At 40.0% G+C, this 24200-nt stretch overlaps 1 protein-coding gene across 2 annotated transcripts in view; it reads right to left on the bottom strand.

The window, feature by feature from the left end:
- Positions 1-2159: 2159 nt before the first annotated feature.
- The window catches only part of pds5b (PDS5 cohesin associated factor B), a 30570-nt gene continuing 8529 nt past the window's right edge, over positions 2160-24200 (bottom strand). The window contains exons 5-35 of one of the 2 annotated variants that reach the window (XM_068600292.1): positions 20106-20203; positions 19097-19223; positions 18643-18723; positions 17789-17929; positions 16779-16894; positions 16283-16377; positions 15875-16020; positions 15188-15339; positions 13720-13833; positions 13445-13526; positions 13283-13331; positions 12940-13079; positions 11523-11638; positions 11259-11364; positions 10930-11090; positions 10629-10752; positions 10141-10299; positions 9606-9674; positions 9242-9378; positions 8879-9002; positions 8302-8506; positions 7100-7214; positions 6776-6908; positions 6537-6656; positions 6100-6162; positions 5850-5995; positions 5452-5524; positions 3948-4384; positions 3723-3806; positions 3083-3182; positions 2160-2925 (exon numbers count right to left, since the gene is read on the bottom strand). In XM_068600292.1, coding sequence (XP_068456393.1) covers positions 2893-2925; positions 3083-3182; positions 3723-3806; positions 3948-4384; positions 5452-5524; positions 5850-5995; positions 6100-6162; positions 6537-6656; positions 6776-6908; positions 7100-7214; positions 8302-8506; positions 8879-9002; positions 9242-9378; positions 9606-9674; positions 10141-10299; positions 10629-10752; positions 10930-11090; positions 11259-11364; positions 11523-11638; positions 12940-13079; positions 13283-13331; positions 13445-13526; positions 13720-13833; positions 15188-15339; positions 15875-16020; positions 16283-16377; positions 16779-16894; positions 17789-17929; positions 18643-18723; positions 19097-19223; positions 20106-20203 — 3846 coding nt within the window. In that variant the 3' untranslated portion in view covers positions 2160-2892. The remainder of the gene's footprint in view (positions 2926-3082; positions 3183-3722; positions 3807-3947; positions 4385-5451; positions 5525-5849; positions 5996-6099; positions 6163-6536; positions 6657-6775; positions 6909-7099; positions 7215-8301; positions 8507-8878; positions 9003-9241; positions 9379-9605; positions 9675-10140; positions 10300-10628; positions 10753-10929; positions 11091-11258; positions 11365-11522; positions 11639-12939; positions 13080-13282; positions 13332-13444; positions 13527-13719; positions 13834-15187; positions 15340-15874; positions 16021-16282; positions 16378-16778; positions 16895-17788; positions 17930-18642; positions 18724-19096; positions 19224-20105; positions 20204-24200) is intronic. The other variant, XM_068600293.1, reaches the window with a different exon arrangement.

Here is a 24200-nt window from a genome sequence, read left to right as displayed (position 1 = left end):
ATAAATAACTGAAGAGGTGTTAGGCTGTAGGATGTGTGTGTGTGTGTGTGTGTGTCTCTGTGTGTGTGTTGCTCCATAGGAATACACATTTTATGGATAGCTTTAAGATATTAAGCCTGTAGGATTCGACAACAGTAAATTGTGTAGACAAGGCCATAAACATTTTGTTAATAGATTTATTGTTAAAATATTTTTTTCAAGCAAAAATGCCAAACAATTCCTCCTTAGTTTCTCAAATTGTCGGCTTAATGTTTTAGATCATCATAAGTCAATATAATCACCTGCATGGAGCTTTAAGTTGTTTCTCGCTTCAGTTTTCTGACCAAATGTAATGGATAATGCCAACAATCAGTTGTTGAAGATGTTGAATCTAGCAGAGCAGAAGATTTACTGTTTAATTATTCATAAAGACAAAGTTGTCAAACAAGTTATTACATAAGTAGTATACTGGCAAACTGTGCAGGGTGGTCTTTTTACACCGTCTGTCATCCAAATGCATTAAAAATACAAATGTCAACCAATATGAAAATAAATCTCAGCATATATTTTGAAATCACGTAGAGCTCAGCAAGTGACAGGTGAAGAATGTCGTCTCTCATTGCGTTTGCCTTGAAAGCAGGCGCTTTATCTGATGCAGGAAAACAGACTCAGCTGGCAGTCGAGCAGCACGTGACTACGGCTGGTCAGGGATCATAACCAGAGGCCGTGTGTGTGTGTGTGTGTGTGTGTGTGTGTGTGTGTTTCCACCAAGCTTAGCTGCACTGGAAAGTTTAGATCTCAAATGTACATGCATAAGCAATGTGGAGCAGTTTCCATATTTAAAGCAAGAAGACCATGTGATGCTCAGCCATGAGAACAACATGGTGGTGATGGGATGGTCTCTGTGGTTAAATCAGAACCGACTAGGCCCATAAATCTGTCTAAAAAAGATGCAGAAAGGGTCTGATATGATTTGGATTAGAGGATAACAATACGATATGACCAAAACTGACCTCCAACCAGAGAGCGCTCCATTTGTTTAACTGTTGCTTCATGAAAGCATTTGTAATTAGAAATCTAAACTTCATGTTGGCTAAAACAAGTCTCAAGACCACTGAGAAGTTAAATTATTCGAATCAAAAATCCATTTCTTCCGGTATATTAGGACATTTTAAGATGCTGTCACATCCCGCTTTCTTTCTTCTATCTTAGGCCTGAAACAAATATGCATCAAATACATTTTCTTAGTTTTATGGCAAACTGTACATAAGCAACTTTTGGACAAACCACTGATTTAGCGATGGATAACTTTACTTTTCAGAATGAGCAGGTCTTAACTGTAATGTGTTCTTAAAAAGTGACCACATAAAGTGAACTTAAAAAAGTCCCCAAAGCAGCAAAACATTCAACTCTTAGCTGGAGGAAATGAATAACCCATCTGGCTCTAAAGAAACATGCATGAACGCTGTTGCAGCTGCGCACTACTTTCCCATAATTACACACAAAAGGATGCACGCAATATTAAGCGTCAATATTGTAAAACCTTGAATATTTAATCTTATTTGTTTTGCAACATCTACCACTCAGAACTACGGATGAAAAATGTCCTCTTGGCTAACTGGCACATTTATAGAAATGGTTTTATTAATGTGCACTGTCCCTTATCACATAAAAAGAAGAAAAATTAAGCGGCATGACAAAAAATAAAGGCTTGTTGATGGTGGTGAAACAGCTCAGGGAATGTTTTGTTTAGAACAATTTCACATCCTGCTGTTAGTTTAAAAAAGAAAGGAGCCTATATTTGTGAAGTTTCTGATCTGAAGCCGTTTAACAGCAGAAATAGATTTCTCATGTTACAACTACAGGTGTTATAAAAACATCAACAATGTTTACACTTCTGGGATCTGTGACATAGAATGTATACATGCACTTACCTGAGAAGTTTCAAAGACATTGTACACAGAACCGGCCAATATTGCTCAATTACAGACACAAAAAGGCTGAATTACAGATACTTTGAAAGTTTCTGAAACAATGAATTTTAGATGAACTTCAAGCTGGTTACGTGACGCTATTCAACATGTTCATCTTCCATATTTGCGTTACACCTGAAGGCACCACAGCAGGCAAACTGCTTCATCCAAGACTTCGAAAAGAAATAATGAGAAATTGGGCATGTAAGGTTTTATAGAGAATTATATTGATACAACGGAGGATCTGACTGGGTGGATGTGAAGTTAATCAGCAGTGACAAACTACAACCACAGCTGCTCAGGACTTCCATCTACCATTAAGTACAAACCTAAAAAGGAGACTCACACTACAATCTTTTCCAGAGGCAAGCCTACATTTGGACAGGTTTCTGACATTTTTTTTAAATTTTTCAATACATGGTAAAAAAGTTAATATACAGAGCTGTAAACAAAAACGCATGTTTTCTTTTAAATTAAAAATGACAATTAACGTCACAAAAAAAGATGGTTAATCTCTTTCAGTTTTTAAAAGTGTGACACAGAGGGAATGATTGATAAGCAATATTGCTTTATGGGAGCACTTTAATAATAATAATAATATTGGCGGGTAAAAGGCTTAACAGCATCCCCCCAGTCAGCATCAAACAACAACAGAACATGAAACAGACATAAGAGACTATTTACAAGTGATCCTTTTTTTTTGTTTTTCTGTTAAAATTATTTCTACTTAATGTGGCGAACATCATCACAATGCAACAACCCACAGCTGATGATAAGATGTACTGATGTAGTGTGCATGTGGCATATGCAAGTGTGTGAATTTGTGTAACAGTAGGAGCGTCGGCGTATGAAAAGTTTAAAAAGTTCAGTGTCCATATTTTCTTTTCTACGTCATTCCTCCACGACGCGCCATTTCTGCCCGTCCTCCTCACTTTTTAGCTCATCTTCTTCGCGTCGCTGGCTTCTTGCGACCCTACAGAAAGGAGGTAGAGGAAATAGAGGAAGATAGATATAGAGACAGACATAGAGAGAGAGAGAACAGTGAAACAACAGGAACCTTATAAATTCTTCAACACATCTTACATTTGTTTAAAACTCTCATATACGATTCATGTTAACACTTTCAGTACCTTCGGTGTTGGCTCGTCCTCCTGCTCCTCCTCTTCTTCCTCTTCATCTTCTTCCTCAGAGTCGTCTTTAGCAGCAGCTGCCTTCGATCGCCCACCACGCCTGGAGACCACAGAGGGGATACGCTCAGAGTCAGAATGTCTCAGCATGCACCGGTGAGACATTGAGTAAATATAACAAAGCTGCATCTTTATCATTCTACATTAACTAAACTCAAAAATCAGTTTCCTTTGGTTCCTCGGTGCCTCTGAATGTATTTTCAAGCTAGTCAGCGCTGTTTGTTACATTAGTGCCTATTTGTCACATCAATCAGACACTCCTCGACTCCGATTGGTTGTTTTTCTTTTCACACATCACCATTATTATGAGGTGCTATTAATGAAATTTCATATAAGCCACCAGGAGAATATGTTGCATGTGGAAAATGTATTTTGATTGAGAAGAAATAGGTTAAACTTCAACAGAACAAGTTAAAACATTGACCTCGTGCTAAGCTTTCCATCTGAAAGCTGGTCCATTTCCATTACTCTCCCAGTCAATAGCAGGTGAGCAACAATTAAATGTATGGCACACAAACAACATTTCAAAGTGCAAATGTGCACTGGAGTTTAAGCAAGATGACAAAGCTTCTGTGCGCCTTACGCTGGTTTCTTGGCAGGCGGCTGAGCTGATTTGGGGGGACGTCCTCTCCTCTTCTGCGGTGTAGACTCTGCTGACTCTGTGCTGCTGAACGAAGACAAAATGCAAACGGCACCAGAGTTTGAGACAGAAATGCATCTTGCTGACGGAAAGCTAAGCGGCGACAGCAGATGTTCTGAGTGAAGCGGATCCAACTCCTCTACACATTTACTGCACACGGTTCCTTACCCTTGTGATCGCCTCGGCGCCCTGGCCTGCCTGCCTCCCTTCGTCTTCAACTCAATGTTTTCACTGCTCCTGTCATCCTCTGCTTCCTCCTCATCCTCAGCGGTTGCTGCTTCCTCCTCCTCCTCCTCATCCCCTCTCTCCTCTTCCTCCTCCTCCTCCTCATCCTCTGGCGGAGGAGCTGCCTTCTTTCTTCCCCTCTTACCCTTGGCAGGAGTATCCTGACTAGCAGTAGCCGACTTTGGAGGCCGGCCTCTGCGTCCTTTTTTGGGCGGGCTGTTCTGTTCATCCTCTGGCCGATTGTCCTCGTCCCACTGCTCCTCGGACTCGGCCACTGAGGTGGTATTGGCTGCTGCCTTCTTGCGTCCACGCTTTGGTTTGCTGTCCTGGTCTTCACTGGAGGTCACGCCACGTTTGCGACCGCGGGGCTTTTCAATATCCTGTAAAAAACAAAACTAATAGTTGATAATGGGCTGATGGGCTTCCTGCTGTGTGGACCACAATCTTTCATGAAGGAGCCAGAGCTCTTCTTTTAGTTTAAATGTTGTGCTTTTCTGAATGGAAAGGTCTTTCCACGCCAGAAAACTTGTTAACTGTCTGGTTTCCACAACAGTTTTGCTTGCTGTGTAGATAAACTGCTTAAAACTATTTACTTAAATTAATAAATTAATGTGAGAAACAAGTTGTAAATCCTTGTCAACAATCCTGTCAAACATTGGCAAAGGATGCAACAGTAAAGGATAGATTTAGAGAAGAGGGAATTGCTAAACTGCACTGATTCAGAGCTGAGCTGCATGATGTAGGCAGCCGGTCTGCAGGCTGTTATAAATAGTTAACACAAAGCGTACTTGCTCATCCTATCTTGCCTTAAATCCAGCCGGTGTTTACACAGCAGAACCAAAACGGAGTCACTCGGGTTTATGACTGGAAACACTCGACTGGATCACAGCAACAAACCTCTCTACTCATCCTAAACTACTGTGTGATTTTTGATCATCGTGTTTGTGCAGTCATACTTTAAAATAGGATTAAGAAAATGTCAGTTTTATTGCTTTTAATACTGAAGACCAAGATCATATTGTAAACAAAAAAAGCAATGTTTTATATTTCAAGTTCATCCTATTGGTGTCATGGGTGATAAAATAAATTACAGTCAGGAGTAAATAAAGCTTTGTTTCTAGAAACAAGGTTGTGCAAATATGGTACAAATTACAATACCAGCAACCTTTCTAACTGAACGGAGAAACATCAGAGGATTAAAATAACTTACCCATCTTTATTCATTTATTTAATAAATATATACATACACACACACACACACACACACACACACACACACACACACACACACACACACACACACACACACACACACACACACACAAATAAATAACTCCAACAAAGGAGCTAAAGACCTTGAAAATAAAACATTGATGCACTTCTGCTATATTATAATAACCACTCACATCACACGATATTATACGAGGACATAAACAGGTTTTAATACCTTGTCGGTGCTGTCTGCTCTTTTTAGGCTGATGTCCTCGTTTTCACTGTGATCCATTTCTGTGCTGTCAAGCCTGAAACAGTAATTATTAATTGTTACTATTTCACACACCAATGAATACAGTTAAAAAGGTGCAACAAAATAGAAAACGCCATCCATGTGTGTTTGTGTTGTCCTGTGTCGTCTATGAACATAAAATCATGAACATTATTTTCTTGATTTTCCCATTTGGTGAATAACTTGATCCAGAGGTTGTTCTCTGAACATTTGCAACTGGACTGGATTCATTGTCTTGCTCAACCACACGCCAGCAGGGGAAAGACTTGTGACATCAGGGTCTGAACTTGTGGCGTGGCGAGTCCTTAAAGGAGCATGGACGAACGTCACATGTCTTGTACCTGGTCTTGCTGCGTTGTGGGGAGCCTGGGTTGGACGAGGGGTCGTCGTTGCTCGCAGTCTCCATACGTGAAGCTTTACTCTGGAGCTGTTTCCCCGCCGATGCCAGCGGCTTGTTTACTGCGCCCAAAACGTTGGCAGACTTGGGCTTGATGAGGGAGGGGCGAGAGACGACCAGTGTTGGATATGCGTTCCACTCAAAACACAGAAATTAGCTGAAAAGCCAACGTAAACATTTCAGATTAAGCTTACCTTTCCAGGGGTGAAGAAAGACTTCATTTCTGGTGGGAGAAAGTTTTTTGTGTTGCTGAAATTCTGAAACGAGAAGAAATCTTATATCAGAGAAATTGTTTGTGTAGAGAGAACAATCCCCAAACACAAGATGAGGATCATAAGAGGTTTTGCTCCTGCCAAACGATCTTATTCACCTAAATGTAAGCCAGATACCTCCATAATGCCTGTGTTCACACCAAAACCTCTGGCACTGAAAATCAGGTTACTCCCGGGTACCACTGGTACCTCTTAGAGAGTTAGACATGTGTTTGTAGTTGTGTAACGTGTGCATCTCGCCCCGTCATTTAAAAAGTCAAATGATTTGTCGATCTCACAAACTCCTCAGCAGTTAACGTCAACAAAGAAGAATGTAAAGAAACTGCTTTGCTGGATCACTTTGGGGTGCAGAAACCAACCTTGTCGGGTTTGGTGAAGTAGATGGAGGGCAGTACGGGGTCTTTTGGAGACTCTAGGCTGTAGGTGGTGCTCTTTGACATGATAATGTGCATGGCTACGTCACACACTGTGTAGAGTTTCTGCACAGGGAAGAGACATAGATCTGGTGAGCAGGAAGGCAATAAGAGCAGTAAAGAAAAAAAAGGCTGTCCATATTGGATCTATTAAGTGAACATGAACTTGCAGATGTAATATTTACCTCGTTGATTTTGGGATCGCTGGGGGACTGTGCATCTTTTGTCTGTTTGATATTTTCCACCATTTTCCTTATGAAGGCATGGCTGTTGTTCTCATTCTTAGCCATGATGATCTCCAGGACAAACCACAGGGCCCTAATAAAGAACAGTTTGACATCAGCATATCAGACTTTAAAAAATGACTCTACACCATAAACACCAGATTGAAATATTCCACATTAATCCAAGAGTAATCTATAAATTAAGATTTCTTTTTTAAAATTTGGAAGCATTTCTTTTGTCATCATTGTTACCAGCATCCACTGGCTGTCCTGTACATTACTTACTCTTTAATTTCTTTGAGCTGCTCAATGTCCTGGACTTTGACGTAGTCTGGGTCATGTGCCAGAAGGTGGATGGTGTAGGGCACCACGTACTCCGGAAGCAGAGAGAACAGCTTGTCTGTTGTCACACAAACACACAAGGTAAATACATATTACATCATATTTCCTCATTACAACAGTGATAATAATGACTGCCATGGGCACTGAGGTGCACTACAATTCCCTTTTCATTTTTTTCAGTCACATCAGATATCTTGCATATATTCTGGTTTTTAGATCTATACTGTAGAGCGGGGGAATTTAATTAAAATTCAATGAGGCCCTGTTAGAGATAATTACCGCACGCAAAAGATACATAACATCACAGTATAGTCCAACATGCGCTATGATTTAGACCCATAATAGGGGACTTAACAGTTTTATTAACATCTGTATGTAGTGAACAACTGTCTGTCAAATCAAATACAGAAAGTTCCATGAAATACATTTTTTAAATTTACTTGATAAATTACAAATAATAAATAAATGTTCTTGTCTTATTTCAAATAAAATTAGAACAAAAAAGTAGTTTAAAGTACTTTATTTTAGAAAGATTAACTGAACTGTCTTGCAGCTTTAAATTCACTTCATTCAGTTGTGAAGTGATGTCACCCAAAAAAAAGGCACAACATTATATTCTTCTCATTTTTTAAAGATGATTTTGTGCGCAGGGACTTTATCTGTGGATATTGAAACCACTTGTTTCCGCTCTATTCGGCTCTCTTAACAACATTGTAGGACAATAACTTAATGTATTAGGATTCAGATCGTACTGGGCTTTTAGGGCTTTATTTTTCTCTCATTTTTTAGATGCGCGTCGGAAGGTTTGCTCAAAAGATAGAAGATGTAGTAGCGCTTCACATTACCGCTTTTAAAACTCCCTACGGTCTCTGGACGTATGACACATGCTAGTTATGAACTGCTTTTGGAAAGACTGAACACATAAGAGTCTGTTTATTCTTTTGAAGCCTCTGGTCTCGCGGTGGGAGTATAGTCTGAATGCAACCTCACTTTTTAAAATCTGAACCCTCTCAGTTATTTAATTTATTTGGTAACTGGCGTCACAACTTTTTGCTAACGGCTAACGCAGATAAACCTGTACTTTAGGATTAGAACAATTTACAAAAAGAAAAATTGGAAAACTTGATTTTGTTCAGTTTCTTTACCGCTGATGGCAGCATGCTGTTTGAGATACTCTCTGCGTATGTTGACATTTTTCACCAGGCACTGGCGAGCGTGAGCCCTCCTCTCCTTAACGGGGTCCTTGGCACACAACGCAAACACTGCCATGTATTCCAGAGGCAGACGGAGGCGGCACAGGCCCCGGTGGAGCTTCTGGGAAAAACACTGTCGCACCTGGTAGCACTCATCCTAGAGCGCAAAGACGCACAGAAAAGGACGAAAAGACATATTATGTTGGAGGGAAACATTACATTTCATTTAGCTGACGCTTTTACATTTTTGCTCTATACACCGTAGACACAGCAACGAGGAACAATTAGGGGTTAAGTGTCAAGCTCAAGGTCACAAGGACTAGCAAAGCCGGGGATCGAACCACCGATCCACTGATTGAAAGATGAGCATGCCTACCACTGAGCCACAGTGAGGGCAGTGGAGTAAGGCTGAGTGTCCAGTGCATCACTTCAAAACAATATAATATCAAACTGATGAAAACTAAAACAATAATATGCAGAACCCTAAAATGACCAAAAGCTTAGCATGAAAAGAGGAGACAATTCATACGTTGATGACGAGCGCACACAGCTGGGACTGCTCCAGTGTGATAATTTCGTGATAGCAGGGCTCCTGTGCCAGTTTCAGCAGGGCGCACGCCGCTGCCAGCCGCAACCTCGACATGTCTGGTTTACTGGAGGAAGGAGCAGGGGAGACAAGAGTAAACAAGGATTTCTTCATTTATCTGCAAATGTGTTTGCGATTAAGGCCCAACATCCCCCGAGGGTCCACAATACCCATTAAAAATCCAGCGTTTGACTTAAATTTACAAGATTACAATCTCAAGACAAAGCTTACTCTAAGCTGCTTAAAAGGCTGACACACATACACACAACCTTTGTCTCAGGAAGAAATATAGGCTATGCTGCTTACCCCATCCGGCCCTGCTCGGTTAAGTCTCCATCACTGTGTAGAATAGCGGTCAGCATCCTCAGTGTGGAGTTGCCTGATTTGCTCTGATTGTTCTTCACTCCTAGTAACCACCGCACCATGAGCTTTATGCCCTGGATCTGAATGGAGGGGGGTTGAAACATCATTCTTTGGTCAACAAAAGTGCATTATTTTACAATATTCAAAATCAGGGGAATCTGGACAATTTATACTGCATGATCAAATTCATATGATAATTAACATTGCAATTATTTATCTTAAAGCATACATGTACGAAAGGAAAATGATCAGAAACACACAGTAGACTGAACAGTTTCTACGAGACAAACATGGTTTCACCGCTGACCTTGGCCAGAGTCTCTGGGGACACTTCCTCATCAGGAACCCAAAGTTTGGTTGTCTTCTTGCCCGGGATCTACAGACAACACAAATAATACTTTAAGACTTAGAACTGCCTTCATTGCTATTTAAGCTTGTTGTGATGCTATTTCGTGCAGAATTTTCAAATGCCTCATATGTCTAAAATCTGCAAGTCATTTAATCATAGTAATTTATAAAATCATAAATTGTATCATAAACAGAAAATAGTTTTTCAAAAAATGTTAATACAAACACACCAAACATATTTTTGAAATATGTAAATAAATAAATTTCTTAATAAAACAATTCTCAACACAACTCACATTATATATGTATCTATGGGTTAAAATAATATTGATCCAACTGTGATGAACAGTTTGTCGGTTCATGGAGGAGTCCAGTTTCAATAATAATAATAATAATAATAAAAACATGCACTTGTTTACTTTGGATTTAAGGTCTGGAAAACAAAGACTTGGCTCTCAACTCGAGTCAGGTAAATGTCATGTATGCATGTGTACCCGGTCATTCATGAGCAGATCCTTCACAATGAAGTTGGCGACGAGCGATTTGAGCGGTGCAGCAAACTGTTCTGGGGCCAGCTGAGCCAGATGACCCAGGGTGGTCAGAGGAGTGATGAGCTGCTCAAGGTTAGCGGGGTCTAGGCTTTTGTGCAGAGGCTGGAGACAAACACACATTTCACTTACGGTTTGATCCTGGGGCAGACATGCAGATCTACTGGTCACATTATATAGCTTTGAGAGGTGCGCCTATTTAATTTCTTTATGCACTTAAAGGAAATATTGAGTTCACCTCAAGGATTTTTATTGTCTTCTTTTAAAACATTTTCTAAATATATCAGGCACATTTATCGATATAATATTTTTTTTGCATAAAATGATTTAATTAAAAAGAAACACAACATATGTAAATTATTTGCAAAATGTGTCAAACCAGGTCCTTTTGAGAGTAAAACAAATCTAAAACCAAAGAGATGGGACCGACTAACCTCAAAGATTTGGGCGAAGTGTGTGTCTCTGTTGGTGAACATGGTGTTGATGCAGTGGATGGCATACTTGGCCTGGCGGGGCTGCCCTCTTTTGGCTTTTGCCTGCAGTACAGGCAGCAAAACGCTTGGGGGAGCAGGCAGAAGACCACCATTACAAACCATACAAAGTATTGTCATGAGTCAGAAAGAGTGCAGCATGCTCAAAGCGAACCACAGTGATTTCTATGTCCCAACAACTACCCGCGTTTGACTGAATACACCCCGCTGTAAAGTAAAGAATGAATGAGGCAACGCAACGTACGATTTAATATGAGGAAAACTCTCTTCCAACTTGCTGCCCGTGTTCTTGAAGATCTGAAGAGCAGCTTCCGCGACCTTCTCGTCATCCATCTTCAGACAACCCAACAGAGACTCAAAAGTCTCAGCAGAGTGAAAGGAAACCGGGTGTGTGAACGAAAGCACCTGAGATGAAAAACAAAAAAAGGGGGGCGTTGCATATTCTTCAAATTTATTTAAAAAAATAATAATTTAGCAAACTCTAGAATTGGTTTTGTCTCTATGACAAGTTCTGCTGCTAGATTATGTTTGGGTTTCGAGCTGCTTTAAAAATTTTATTTTTATTTTTTTTACCTTCAGCAGTTCCAGTCCTGCTCTAATGGCCTCTTCAGTGGGGACGCCCTCCTCCTCGTCATCAGCAGTCCCGTCAATAGATTTGTTGACCTGTTTTATCAATGCACTGATTGATGATGGTATAGATAAAAGAGGGATTAAAAAAGAGGCCCTACATTGTACAATTGAATCAATCATCACTGGCATTTGAAGTCTTTGTATCTATACGATACAAAGTTTGTCTCATCTGCCTTTCTTCACAACAGAAAAACATTCACACAGTACCTGATGGATTCTGTGTCGATGTGTACAGGCGCTATTCTCTCCAGAAGGAACTTGACCATTTCCAGGAATGGATTGCTGGGCTGTTTGGGGCTGCCAAGCTTTTTAGTGATGTCTCGCTGAGAAGGGGACAACAAATATTTTTTATTCAAAAAAATAATTATTCAAATCATGACAGTAATGTAGAAACCCAGTCTCACACTTGCAGACTTTGTTTAATTCTAGTTCTGTAAAACCAGATTCAATTTTGATGATGATAAAATCAAATTACATTTGTCTCAGACAGAACAACGTGAAGTGCAACTTTTGTGTCGAGCTCAAGAAACCAACTAACGAGTCAAATAAATCTGATTTTAAAAAAAAAAAAAGGAGAAAAAGAAAAAGAAGAAAAAAACAAACAAAATAACAGTATGTTTCCAGGAAATGGAACAACAGTATGGCCACAAATGAGTTTCAGATATACATTCATATGCAATATGTTATAATCATAATATAAATTATGTGTAACAAGTTATAGACACAGGTTCACGACACGGATGGCCGGAGGGAAGAAACTCCGCTGCATCCTCTCTGTTTAGGCCTCGAGGCAACAGTAGCATCTCCCTAACTGCAGCAAACGTTGTCTCATGTCTGAGTCAACACCCTGCTCGGACGTGCCTCAAGTTTGAACTGAATGTTTTCAGATTAACGCAACGGCTGCAGGACCACACGGTGAAAGAAAGCAGAGGGATTTGTGTTTGTTTCACCCTCTCTAACTGTGACCAATGAATTATCTCAATCATCATCTTTTATGCATAAAATCAGACCAATACACTGGGAAATCATTAAAAAGACAATTTTAAAGAATCAATGATATCCATCTTCTCATATTTATGTTTCCCCCTGCGGTGCAACCGTGGCAAAGAGGTTATAAAACCCTCTTATTATAATTACAAAAATAATAATAAATCGGGCCAACAATATCGTTATGTATTTCCATTTATGCCAACAGTGTGGATGAATAAAGCAATATTTAGTATACTCTTTGAATGCAGTGAGTTAAACAAGAGTAACGACTTCATGTCCTGTCATTCAATGGTTGTGCACGGTTGAATATTATAAAAAATGGACAGTAGAGCCTGGTTTTAAATAACATCTGCTGTCACGTCTGAATGAAGCTGTAAGGCACATTAACATGAACAGACAGCTGAGTGAGGCTCGGCTTGAAGCTCCTCTTAATGAAACTACAAAGCATTTAGTAACAACTTCATCAGTCAATAAGAGTCTTTGACTATTTCTTCATACAAAAGATAGATTGAAGATAAACTATACACATTTTACATAAGAGATTGCTGAAGACAAACTCGCATTACAAATGATTAAACTATAACGCGTGGATGACAGCATTGACCACACTGATGAGGGAAATGTCAATACTCACCACACAGACTTCAGCTTGCTTGCAGGAGCATGAGGGGCTGACCAAGGTTTCCAACTGATCTCTGATCCGCTCGTCGTCATCCAGGACCTGAGCCAGCTTCTTCACAAAGTCCTGAGCCTTGCCCGGGTCTGGCAGGTTCTCTATAGTCACACAGTATTAAAAGATTATGTCTACAATGAATACATTTGAAACAAAGTTAGGTGAGGCTGCTTCAGCAATGTCATTAAAAGGTTTGTTCATTATTTTTCTTCTACTTCAGCTAAGCGGAAAGATCCTGAGGTTGTTGGTAATTCAAACACTGAGATGTAAAGAAACTTCTTTAATATGCGTGTAAATCCCTTACTTGTGATCACCATGACTTTGGCAAATACGGCCTTGCTTGATGCTTCAGACTAAAACAAACAAATAAAAAACAAAACAATAACACAAAGAAAAAGTTTAAAAACATGATACGAGAGTATATTAAAAATCAGTTTTTTTTGTAGTGTGCGTTAGTTAAAGTTACCTTAGGTTTTTTGACCAAGTCCAGCAAGTCTTTGACGTTGTGCCTCAGCAGGTTCTGGCATTTCCACATCTCGTTCAAAGCTCTGAGAGGCACAAGTGAAGAAGAATCAACGGTTGGAGATAGAAACAGATGAAGAATCGTGGTAGTACAGTAGGAAAATAATGGGAATGAATTTCATCAGTTCTGAATGTCATCATTAATCTTATCCTGAACATTTTCTACAAGGCAACTAATGAAAATGTTGTGTTTTGCTTATATTTGTGAGAAATACTTACTTGACAGCATTTGTGTCCAGGGTGGCATACAGATAATAAAGACACTTCATCCTCTCAGCGGTTTCCAGGTTGTGAGGGACCATGTACTGGGCAAAGACCCGCTCCACCAGCAACCTGTGCACATGGAATCATTTTGATTTAAATGAAGAATATCCTCGCAGACTCATTTTCCTATTCAATGGGTTGCGCTTAGAGTCCTGACAGTCATTAAGATACCGTTGGATTTGTTTAATAGGATTATCTCGACCAGGGTCTGAAATTAGGCCGCCCGTGACAAAGTACTGTTGAAAATTTGGGAATGTCCTAAAAAAACAAAAACAAGATGGGGCCAAAGTGCTATTCATAACTTCCCTTTTGAATTGGATCAAATAATTGCATGAATGCGTGAGATAGATATTAGTTCCTCACTGGGAGTTTCTCACCAAACATACCAGAGACTATACAATCAAGTAGACTGACATGATTTCTCAGAGGTTCCGGTAAAATCTTACATTTTATTAACCCTCATACTAAAAATGGGGCATTTTTAAAACCGTTTCCTCCTTAAATTTTGGATAATCAATTTTAGAGGTTTAAGGGGGACTTTGCTGAGCAGGCACAAGTATTTCAATACTGGCCTATTTAGCCTACACGCAGTTACATACTCAGGAAAAGTCTGTACTGTAACAGGAAGTGTCTGTTTGGCAGCTGAGCGGCTCCACTGCAGCAGAGTGATTGAATGGATAACTGCACCCTTACACACTGTTCAGCAAATTTCTACATTTGAGGCAATGATGTTTTATGAAGTTGTCATTCAGGCATTTATTTTAGAGGTGCCTACTTTGACTTTGGACATTCCCAGTAAGGAACTGCAGGATCTGCTGAAACAACACCCCACCAAATGTTATAGCTATAAGTGTATTGAGAGATGCTGCAGTGTGCCGTCTGCCTCCTCGTATGCTTTCAAACAAAATGTCCTACATATTTTCAGTGCATATAAAAACAGCTGGCAATACATTATGGAGCCCTGAGGCTATGGTGGGTGGTGCATGTATGAATGTCAAACTGCTGTAACAAAGAATTGTTCGAGTCTACAGGGAAGCCTCTGCTTTCTGGATTCTGAAGGGCTGATGTAAAAGTCTGACTTTACCGTTTGTATTTAAGACGGGTTAAAAGTGTTTGTCTAACTGCCAAAATCTGCTATGAAATATTTATTTAATATTCTATCAATATTTACAATGTTCTAGTAATCCATGGAACAAGACATATTAATCGAGAAGAAATCAAAGCTGTTTGACAATAGCTCAAGGCACAAAAGCTGTGGTTGAGCAATTGATTTAAGTAGCTCGCTGATCCTTATTAGCATCTTTAAGGGAACATAATTGAATGTGCTACCTTTTTAACTGTTATCCTCAGGTATTAAATGCATTATTACAATTCATGAAGGGATTTCAACTTTTCTATTGGCCAGGAATACATTCACACAAACCTGTCATCGATGCTGTTTTGGTAGTAGATGTGGAGCAGCTTGTCTTTTATCCAGGAAATCTGTTTAGAGGCCTCTCTTCCTCCCTCTCCCTGCAGAGAGTACTTCCTGTAGATCGATGCTAGGCCCATCATGGCCTCCTTACGTACACGCCACTGATGGAAGAGGACAAGGCAAGATAAAAGGAAGACAATTTTCAATCATGACAACTAGTTCAATGAGAACCGTGGGAGAAGTTACCGTGGCTGTAGTGCCCAAAACAAAATATTAACACTGATCACGACAGGAAATATTCTCAACAAAATGTGAAACACTGATATAGTCAATAAGCTAAATTATTGACAACCACAAACACAATCAAGTCATAGAAACAAAGCTATTAGTAACAAATTATATTGCAGTCCTTTAGGAGCAGACCGCCTTCTTCCCAAAACTAGAATGTTTGACTTGTGGTTGAATATCATGTTTCAATTTACATCCACCTGTCCAAGATGTCAGCATTTTATCCAATTAAGACATTTCTGTGAAATTGGCTTAATTAGCATTTTAGTTAAGACCAACAACTTTTTTTCTGGTAAGATACACCACCAAATTCTTATCAGTTCATCCTTCGAGTACCAGTGGACGTTTGTTTCAAATATGAGACCATACAGAGTCCAATCACAAACACACAAAGAGTTGTCCACTTACTCTCTTGTCCAAGGTCCTCTCCTTCACAAAATTGAGCAATGCATCATTCACAAGAGACAAGTCTTTCTTGGCAGCAGTTACTATAGACACGATGACATCATGGCGGATGGCCTCCTCTGGGTCATGTGATCTAACCCTCAAAAATTCTGGGAAAGAAAACAGGACCAAATGAGTAGGACGTGAGAGAACGAGACATCTCTAACAGAGCAAATATCTGGCAATTACTTCATCACAATACCACATTTGTTAATGAACAACAATAAACGTGTAACTTATCATTAAAATCTTGTAAAGTAAGCTTTGGGGCATCGCATCACATCCATATAGTGGCAAAATAACTCAACTCTGATCACAGCGAGCAGGTTTCTAAGAATGTGCTTAGAGGTCAGAGCATTTCAGCTAATTTACCCGTGAGGTCTTTGGCCAAGTCTGGGTGGTTCATGAGACAATGACTGGCAAACTTCACACACTCCAGTCTGATAGGCACATGGATGTCATTAAACCTTTTGGGGAAATAAATTATTGTTAATATCAGCAACTTCACACGGCAAAAACATACATAACCCAGCCGGTATTTGCTATACGCACACACTGCAACTTAGGAAATCAAATGTACGATTTGAATGTATATATTGCAATAAAATTATTAACAAAGAGACAAAGCTCAAATTTAAAACTGAAACTAAAAAAAACACCATTTCTAAAACTGTCACACAGTGTATGCTTGAAAAATTACAAGGAGGTATGATATGTTTAAGAACATGAACGAAAACTTGTGTGATGGTGTGAAACCACAACAAACAATACATTTCATAACAACCCTGTTCTGCATAAATGAAACACCAACAATAAAAAAAAAACTGAATTTAATGTTGCAAAAACCCATTGTAATACTGTAACCCACCTGCCGAGGTAACACTGCCAGAGAGGTTTGTTCTGTGCAGCCAACTCAGAGTCCTTGGCTCCAAACATCTTAGCCAGCAGCTTCACCACTTGCAGCCTCTCATCATTATCATTACTCTGCAGAGACAGAGCGACGGAAAGAGAGAGATTATGCACAGAATGTGGCTGTGTTGAATGGCCAGACAAGCATAGTCAATTACATTGGCAACAATACCACTTTCATTAAAAAAGGCAGCAGCTTTTTGGTATCAATCTTGCTTTAGAATGAGCCGTGAAGAAGAGGAAACAGCAAAGACGATGAGATGTAAAGACAAAGGAAGACAAGTGGTAGGAAGGAGAGAGGTTAAAAGAATAAAAACAGTAGGAAGAGAAAACAAGGAGACGTAAAGATGGAAAAAGTGATGGTGAGACAATGAGTGAGTGAGCATGAGAGAGAGACAGAGGGAGAATGTGTAATCTGTGGGGGAGAGATTTTATCGCAGCTATTATTTTGAGAAGACGGCAGTGATCTACGCTCCCTCTGAACGGTTAATGAGCGTTATCCATCAGCGGGAGGCCTTTATGAGACACTGCAGAGGCAACATTATGCTGACTGCTCTATCTTTCTAATATGAATCAACAACCCTGCAGATAATGTGAAACTGTTAGAGAATTAGGGTTTTTGGTTTGGTGTGTGAATATACTCATAATATTAACCAAAGAATTGCTGCTACTTCTATCTCTATAATATTTTATATTACAACTTAATCTAATAAGGCTAATTGATGGCATGTATCTGTCAAATGTCCAAATAAGGTGCAGTAGGGTGAACTTAACAATTATACTAAAAACATGACAGACTCAAAATGACTCAAGATTTAACAATTCGTACATTGTAAAGCTGAACCAGGTTGACGACAAACATCAAGACGGAGTGGAAAATTCAAAAGTGAAAAAGCCCCGCGTTTTCAGGACATCTGTGATGGAGACAACCGAGTCTTCCTCATGGAACACACACTTTTTTTTTACTACCTTGAGTTTAAACTCCAGCTGTGGCAGCACCGAAAGCAGCAGGTGACTGTCTATGTTGTAAAGCTCCAAGATGAGGTCAAAAACATGTTCGGACAGATCGCTGACTGAGGTCTTCCCCAGCATCAGCACCTGGTTGAAGAACTGATAAGAGGACATAGAGGGAGGAATAATGGTTACTAATAACACAGATTAAGAAAAGAGATTCTGTAAATTAGATGGTGACTTTTCTATCGACGGACTCCTTTTAAATTAATTTTTTTTTTTTTTGTGGATCTGCACATCTGTGGATGAAACAGCTCATGAGGCAGACGCTCAGATTTCATTCGCTGTCAGGAGAAAGTAAGAAGATGTATTGACATTGTGATCACTGCACAGTTCCACCTCTTTGGTAAGGTCAAAGATCAGCACCCTCCTCCCTCCCAGCTGCTCTGCATGAAGTTAGTTCCTCCCACTGTGAGACTGGTGCTCCATACATAGCCTCAGTTAATCTGAACTCCCAACACTAAAGTTGCATGTATACAATATGAGCCACAGCACAGATATTTGGATGTATCAAATGTTTTACACTCAACAGCTGATTTTAATGACCAACTTATCACACAGATCTTCATTGACAATACATTTTTAGCATAGTCATTTCATCAGGTTACCTGAGACAAACTTTGCATCTACACCATGAACTGTGATACCAATAACAGGTGGATCAACAGGATTTGTTTTGTTTATGACTACAGGATATAGACAGCTGCATGATGTCCTGTGTTTAATTCAGGAAAACTATTCACCATCGAGCCACAGATTTGAGTGATAAAAAGACAACAAAAAAAACCTGTGCATTAAAGATTGAATCTTACATTGGTGATGTAAGGTTCAATAGCTTGAGCAGTCCTCTTCAGCAGAGCTTTGGCCAGGTCATACGCTTGTTTATTCAAATTCTAGACAAATGGACAAAACAATTGGTGAATAAAAAAGCAGGTCAGAGAGCATGTTCAGACAGATCACAAAAAACACATGATGTCCAAAATAAGGGTGTAGTCTATCACTTCTTGTTTTTCACTTATCAGAATCCCATTTGGATGTGTGTACGTGACAGACATCCATAGACTCGAAAGCTGCTTTACCTCTTTTCACCTGCAGGGGTCTCATTGAATTACGGGGGATGGAATATTATATACTGACAAATTAGCTCAGACTGTCAGTTACTGAGCACCAAAATGTGTGGTGTATGTGTGAGAAAGTGCATACATGTAATGTGTTCTTTATGTGATCGTGTACGTTAAGAGCATGTGTATCATTTTGTGCACATACCTTGTGCGCAGGCACCAGGTTGACCAACACGGTGTCCAACAGCTCCTGCGATACAGTGTCTCCCTCGCAGATGATGGAGCTCATCAGGTCCACCATATGCATGTGCACCTTCTGGTTATGGCCGTTGCTGGTGAAAAAAAACAGGAAAGGTCAAAGACCATGGATGTCATTGTCATCATTGCATGAGTTAAAATACAATATCACATGCTGGTTCATGTTGAGGCAGCAACATCAAATTGGTTGGGATAAATCAAAATATCAGATATTCCTTGGTAGTTTTTAGAGACTTAAGATTTACTTTGCTCACAGCATGCCATTTGTCAGCGTCGTGTTTTTCAATTGCTGAATCTCTCATCTTGAAAACAAACGGTCCTCATACAAACAGACTGTGGTGCACTGATCACAGAGGGTGGGTGTACTTGCTCATAATGAGCTGCATTACATCGGGAAGTAACGCTTCCTAGATTTTTATCTCAGCGACTGTTGTCCACCGAGCTGCAAGGCATTACTAGTCTCATTACCTCCTATTCACTGTGTCACTTACACACAAACAAACATGAGGGCTGCACTCCCCTACACCTTCAAGCTCGCTGTAATAGTTCAAGCAGAGCGCTTTAAAATTTCCCCTTATGATTAAAAGAAAACAACATTGTTTTTGCTCAACCTTGACACACACAACCATCATTGTGTTCAAATGGCAATGAGCCAAATTCTGCACTGCAGAATTCAGCCCACAAGGTTGTGTTCAGCAGAGAGAAATTGAGAGCAGGGTTCGGAGGAAAGAGAGGAGAGGAGAGCGGGCAATCAAAGACAAACAACTGGAGTGCTACTATGCCGTTTAATGATGTTGCAGGAGACCAACCAAGGTGTTGGAGGGTGCTGCAAGGGCTCATTTCTGACATTAAGGACTGCTGCATACAAAAAGTGGAGGCTATGTGGGAGGGAAAAGAATCAAATACGGACAAACACCATGACAAATATGGACACAAATATTAACAAAAATACTTACTTGATAACCTGGAAGAGTGTTCTGTAAAGCTGGGTGAATATCTCATTGCTGTCTTCAAGTTCAAAGCAAATATTGTAAGACTTCACCCATGCTATGTTCTGAAGAAAAGGAGAGAAGAGGAGGCAGGATGTTAGTGACAATACAATTTACAATGGCAACAGACTTGGAAGATGAAAGAACAATGTGGTGAGGAAGGAGGGCATTTACACATACAGCACTTACAGAACAACATTAGCAATTGTTTGGAGATGTATTTGTGGCCAACTGATGAATTGAAATGAAACAGTCACCATCTTTTAGCTAGGTTTTTGGTCTTCACCAACTCCTAAAAGGAAACATCGATCTCTTTAGCTACTAAAATGCACCAGCGAGTCTGTGACGGTGTCAGTCAACCGCCGAGCAGGAAGTGCGCAGTGAGCTTCTGTCTTTTCTTTGAAAACAATTAGTGGTTACGTTTTTAGAATAATTAAAGTTTCTATTCCACCTATAATTAAACAACTTGACTTTATTTTGGCCTTCAGATATGAAAATGTCCAAAGAACAATAAAAACAGTAGTACTCTAGAATCACAGAATTCTGAAGAATTAATGGCTTAAATTAAACTAAGATATGTTGTAGTATGTCCTCCATCGAATCCGAGAACAGATACAAGTCTCGCAGACTCCAATTTGGCTCATGGAGCCAGAGCCGCTGTCGCTTTAGTTGGAGCAATCGCCGATGCAACCCATGCAGCATTCAGGACAAAAGGACTTAGCTGAAGCCTCCGGAGGCTGCATCACACACACATTTGAATCCAGGAACTGCCAGGGAGGCTGTGCGGTGTGTATTGTGTGGAGAGAGAAAAACTCAAAACCCTGCCGTTTAGAGGGTCCCGGCAAATTTGACTTTGAGATACGTCTACACAACCAACGCATGAAAACAGCACTTATGGACTTCATCATTAAACATTTTAATAGTGGGAAAAACAAGTGAGGTGGAAGCCTCAGAGTGCATGAATTGTGCTGCTTTAATGTTAAGGTTAAAGCTCTTTGACTATCCACGGCAAAAAAAAAAGGTCGTCCGTCGCGCCTCATTTGAAACAATTAAGACTGAAGACCAAACCAAACCATTAATGAAGAATATCAGAGTAAAATATTCTTCAAAGTACTGAGGGCTTTAGAATAGTAATTTTTGGAAGGCATACAACATTTATTATTGTAATCCATTTAAAAAAGTGTTCAGACTGCTGCAGCCCATGTATCCTATAAGCGTCTGTTGTACAGCAGAAGTGAGTGCATGTAATTCAGCCACCACTGCTACCTCCTTTGTGCCTTGCCCCCCACATCATTTATTTAATATGATTTACATACGATATTGAATACACATGAAATAATGAATGTATTCAGAAGAACAGAGGTCAAATGCTGTGTGAAAGCCTAATTCACAAAAGAGATCAAACAAAATGAACAGCCAATGCTTAAATTAGCTTTTGGCTCACGTCACAAGTCCTGCACAGGTTAAGTTGTTCACATTAATCAGTTATTCATGGTTCGTGGTCTATGCCTACTATTCATTATATGAATAATTTCTGTCATGTTTATTAAATGTGCTGTAAGTCTGTTACATTGTTCATTCTGGTCACATGACATCTATTGCTTCTGTCCTTCTGGGGAGAGGGATTCTCCTCTGTTGTTCTCCTGAATGCTACATCCTTTTCTTCCTCTTTATTTATCTTTATTTGGGGAGTTTTTCCTGATACAATGTGAGGTCCTGGGAAAGGGACCAGATTGTAAAGCCCTCCGAGGCAAATTTGTATTTGTGATTTTGGACTATAGAAAATAAACTCAATTGAATGGAATTTCTGTTTACTCTGTTGCCATTTATATACCAATAAAATATCACTCCGCCACCAAAAAAAAAACCTTCTAATTGTATACGGTGGATTACTTCCTAAACAAAGGGAAACAATTATATTCAAGAATCAGGCCATTTAAAAGTTCATCAACAGTGAGGTTGTTGATCGTGAAAAGTAAAGAAATGTTAACGTGGCAGAGTTAGACCAGGCATATTCACAAAGGAGGTTGGGATAACTTTCACATTAGATTCCATGGAAACCCATCCACACCTTTTCAGGCTACTCAACAGCCTCATGCTTAAAAGTCCCAAATAGACATAAAAGTACTATTCTTGGAATAACACAATAAAGTGGAAAATTACTCTCATAGATATTTTTCAAAATTACATCTACTCCTTTAACCTCCCTTAATCTATGAATAATGTAAATTGTGGGTTATAAGCCGCTACTTTTCTTTCTTTTTCCCCTGAACTTTGACTCATGCGGCTTAAACATTGATGCAGCTGATTTGTGGATTTTTTCCGATTCTAAAGTAAGCGGCAGTTCCAGAGGTATAGGGTACAAAATTCACAGGAAATATTCCCAAATCCCCTTCAAGAGTGATCTCACTGTAAAAGAGGGTTCTCTCAGCAGCAGCAGCCAAACTCCCTGCTGTTCTCCCCATCCTGCGGTGCCCCTCACCCAGCCACCCCACTTGGCTCTCCGCCAGCACCCACCGACGATGAGATGCGATGGAAAACAGGTCTGACTCTGACATCAAGGAAACCACTGCCTCTCAAACTACCTCTACAGCGCGACGTGTTATTGATCCCACAATAATTTGTTGCTACTGCACTGTTTGAGTAAACACTAAAAATTCAGCACAAAAAAAGTGTTGTCAGCGCTAGCTGCGGCAGCTAGTGTGGCATTTGTTATAAATGTATGTTGGTAATGTTCATAACAAATAGTACATGTAGTGACTTAGGACACCGGGGCGAGGGGGGGTATTCAGGTTGGAAGCACAACCTGTGATGGGGCTGCATTGGGAGGTCAGCGCAAGGAGTTACCGTTAAGAGCAGTTTGTTTTCACGTCTCAAGTGTATTTAAAAACACGACAGCTAGCTCCCCGACAACCAACGAAGGTAGCGGGACCAGCCCGACTCGACGCCCAACTCTGGCAGCAGCAGGGTCAGCAGCACATGCCGCTGGCTTATAAACTGTTACGGCTAGTTTATAATTAAATACAACTTTTCCTTTAAATTGAATAGATGCGGCATATAAAAGGGTGCGCCTTATAACCCGCATTTTACGGTTAAGTTTTAAGTTTGACTATTGGACACTAATTGTCTCAGCCTCCTACTTCACTGAAAAGTTCATTCTCGGTGTTTGTGTTATGGAGGCTTCAATAATATTGTTTAAGTTGCATATTGGACCATGATTGGCTTCCGAACTGTAAAAACGACTAACCAATGTCAAAATTCAAGCTTGTACATTCATGCCTGACAAAAAAACATCCTTGTAGGGTCAAACTCTGCAAAGTGAAGCGCAAACTTGGAAGAAACAAAACATATTTTTGAACAGACGGGCGGACAGAAAAAATTTACAATTAACTCTTGTATTAGTGCAGGCACTTGCAAATGACACGGTAGTACAAAATGTAAACCATACTTTGGTGATTCATTTTTAACCAGGTATGGATATCACTGGCTGGATCCATTATATTTGCTTGTGAATACAGTATACAAAGTAAGACGGTTACACTTGCTGTTTTACCTTGCCAGATACATCTAATCTCCACTTCACACTGGGGATGACACAATATAAGATTTGGATTTTTGTCAGAGAAAATATCACTGTTTCACGATTAGGAAATCAGAAATATAGCAATAAACAGTGTTATCCAGTGATTCCTATTACATAGACTCTGGCAGCCTGCCAAAGTCTATTTTGTACTACTTCCACAGTTTTATAATGAACCGGAAACATGTTTCAACTAGCTCTCCGTGCACAGTGAGCTGCTGTAGTTTGGCCCACAAATGGAACATGGCTCATGACTTTGGCCACGATAGCTTTACAACACCCTTCGGCAGAACTTCCCAGCTTCCCGGGACCGTGAACTGTAGTGCTATTTACACACTCTCTCCCCGTGGGAGTGCTGGGCCCGATGTTCCCTGAGCGACTGTTAACCAGTGCAGAACCAGTGCAGAAATGTCAGCAACCCACTGTGTTTGATTAAATTGTTTACGAGTGCAAAATAAAATATACTCGTTACAAGTAAAAGT

The sequence above is a fragment of the Clinocottus analis genome, unplaced genomic scaffold, assembly GCF_023055335.1.
Source record: "Clinocottus analis isolate CAN_PGR_092001 unplaced genomic scaffold, fCliAna1.0.p SCAF_5, whole genome shotgun sequence".
In the NCBI taxonomy this organism is placed as follows: domain Eukaryota; kingdom Metazoa; phylum Chordata; class Actinopteri; order Perciformes; family Cottidae; genus Clinocottus; species Clinocottus analis.
The sequence above is the reverse complement of the archived record's forward strand: the minus strand, read 5'-3'. Positions and strand labels throughout refer to the sequence as shown.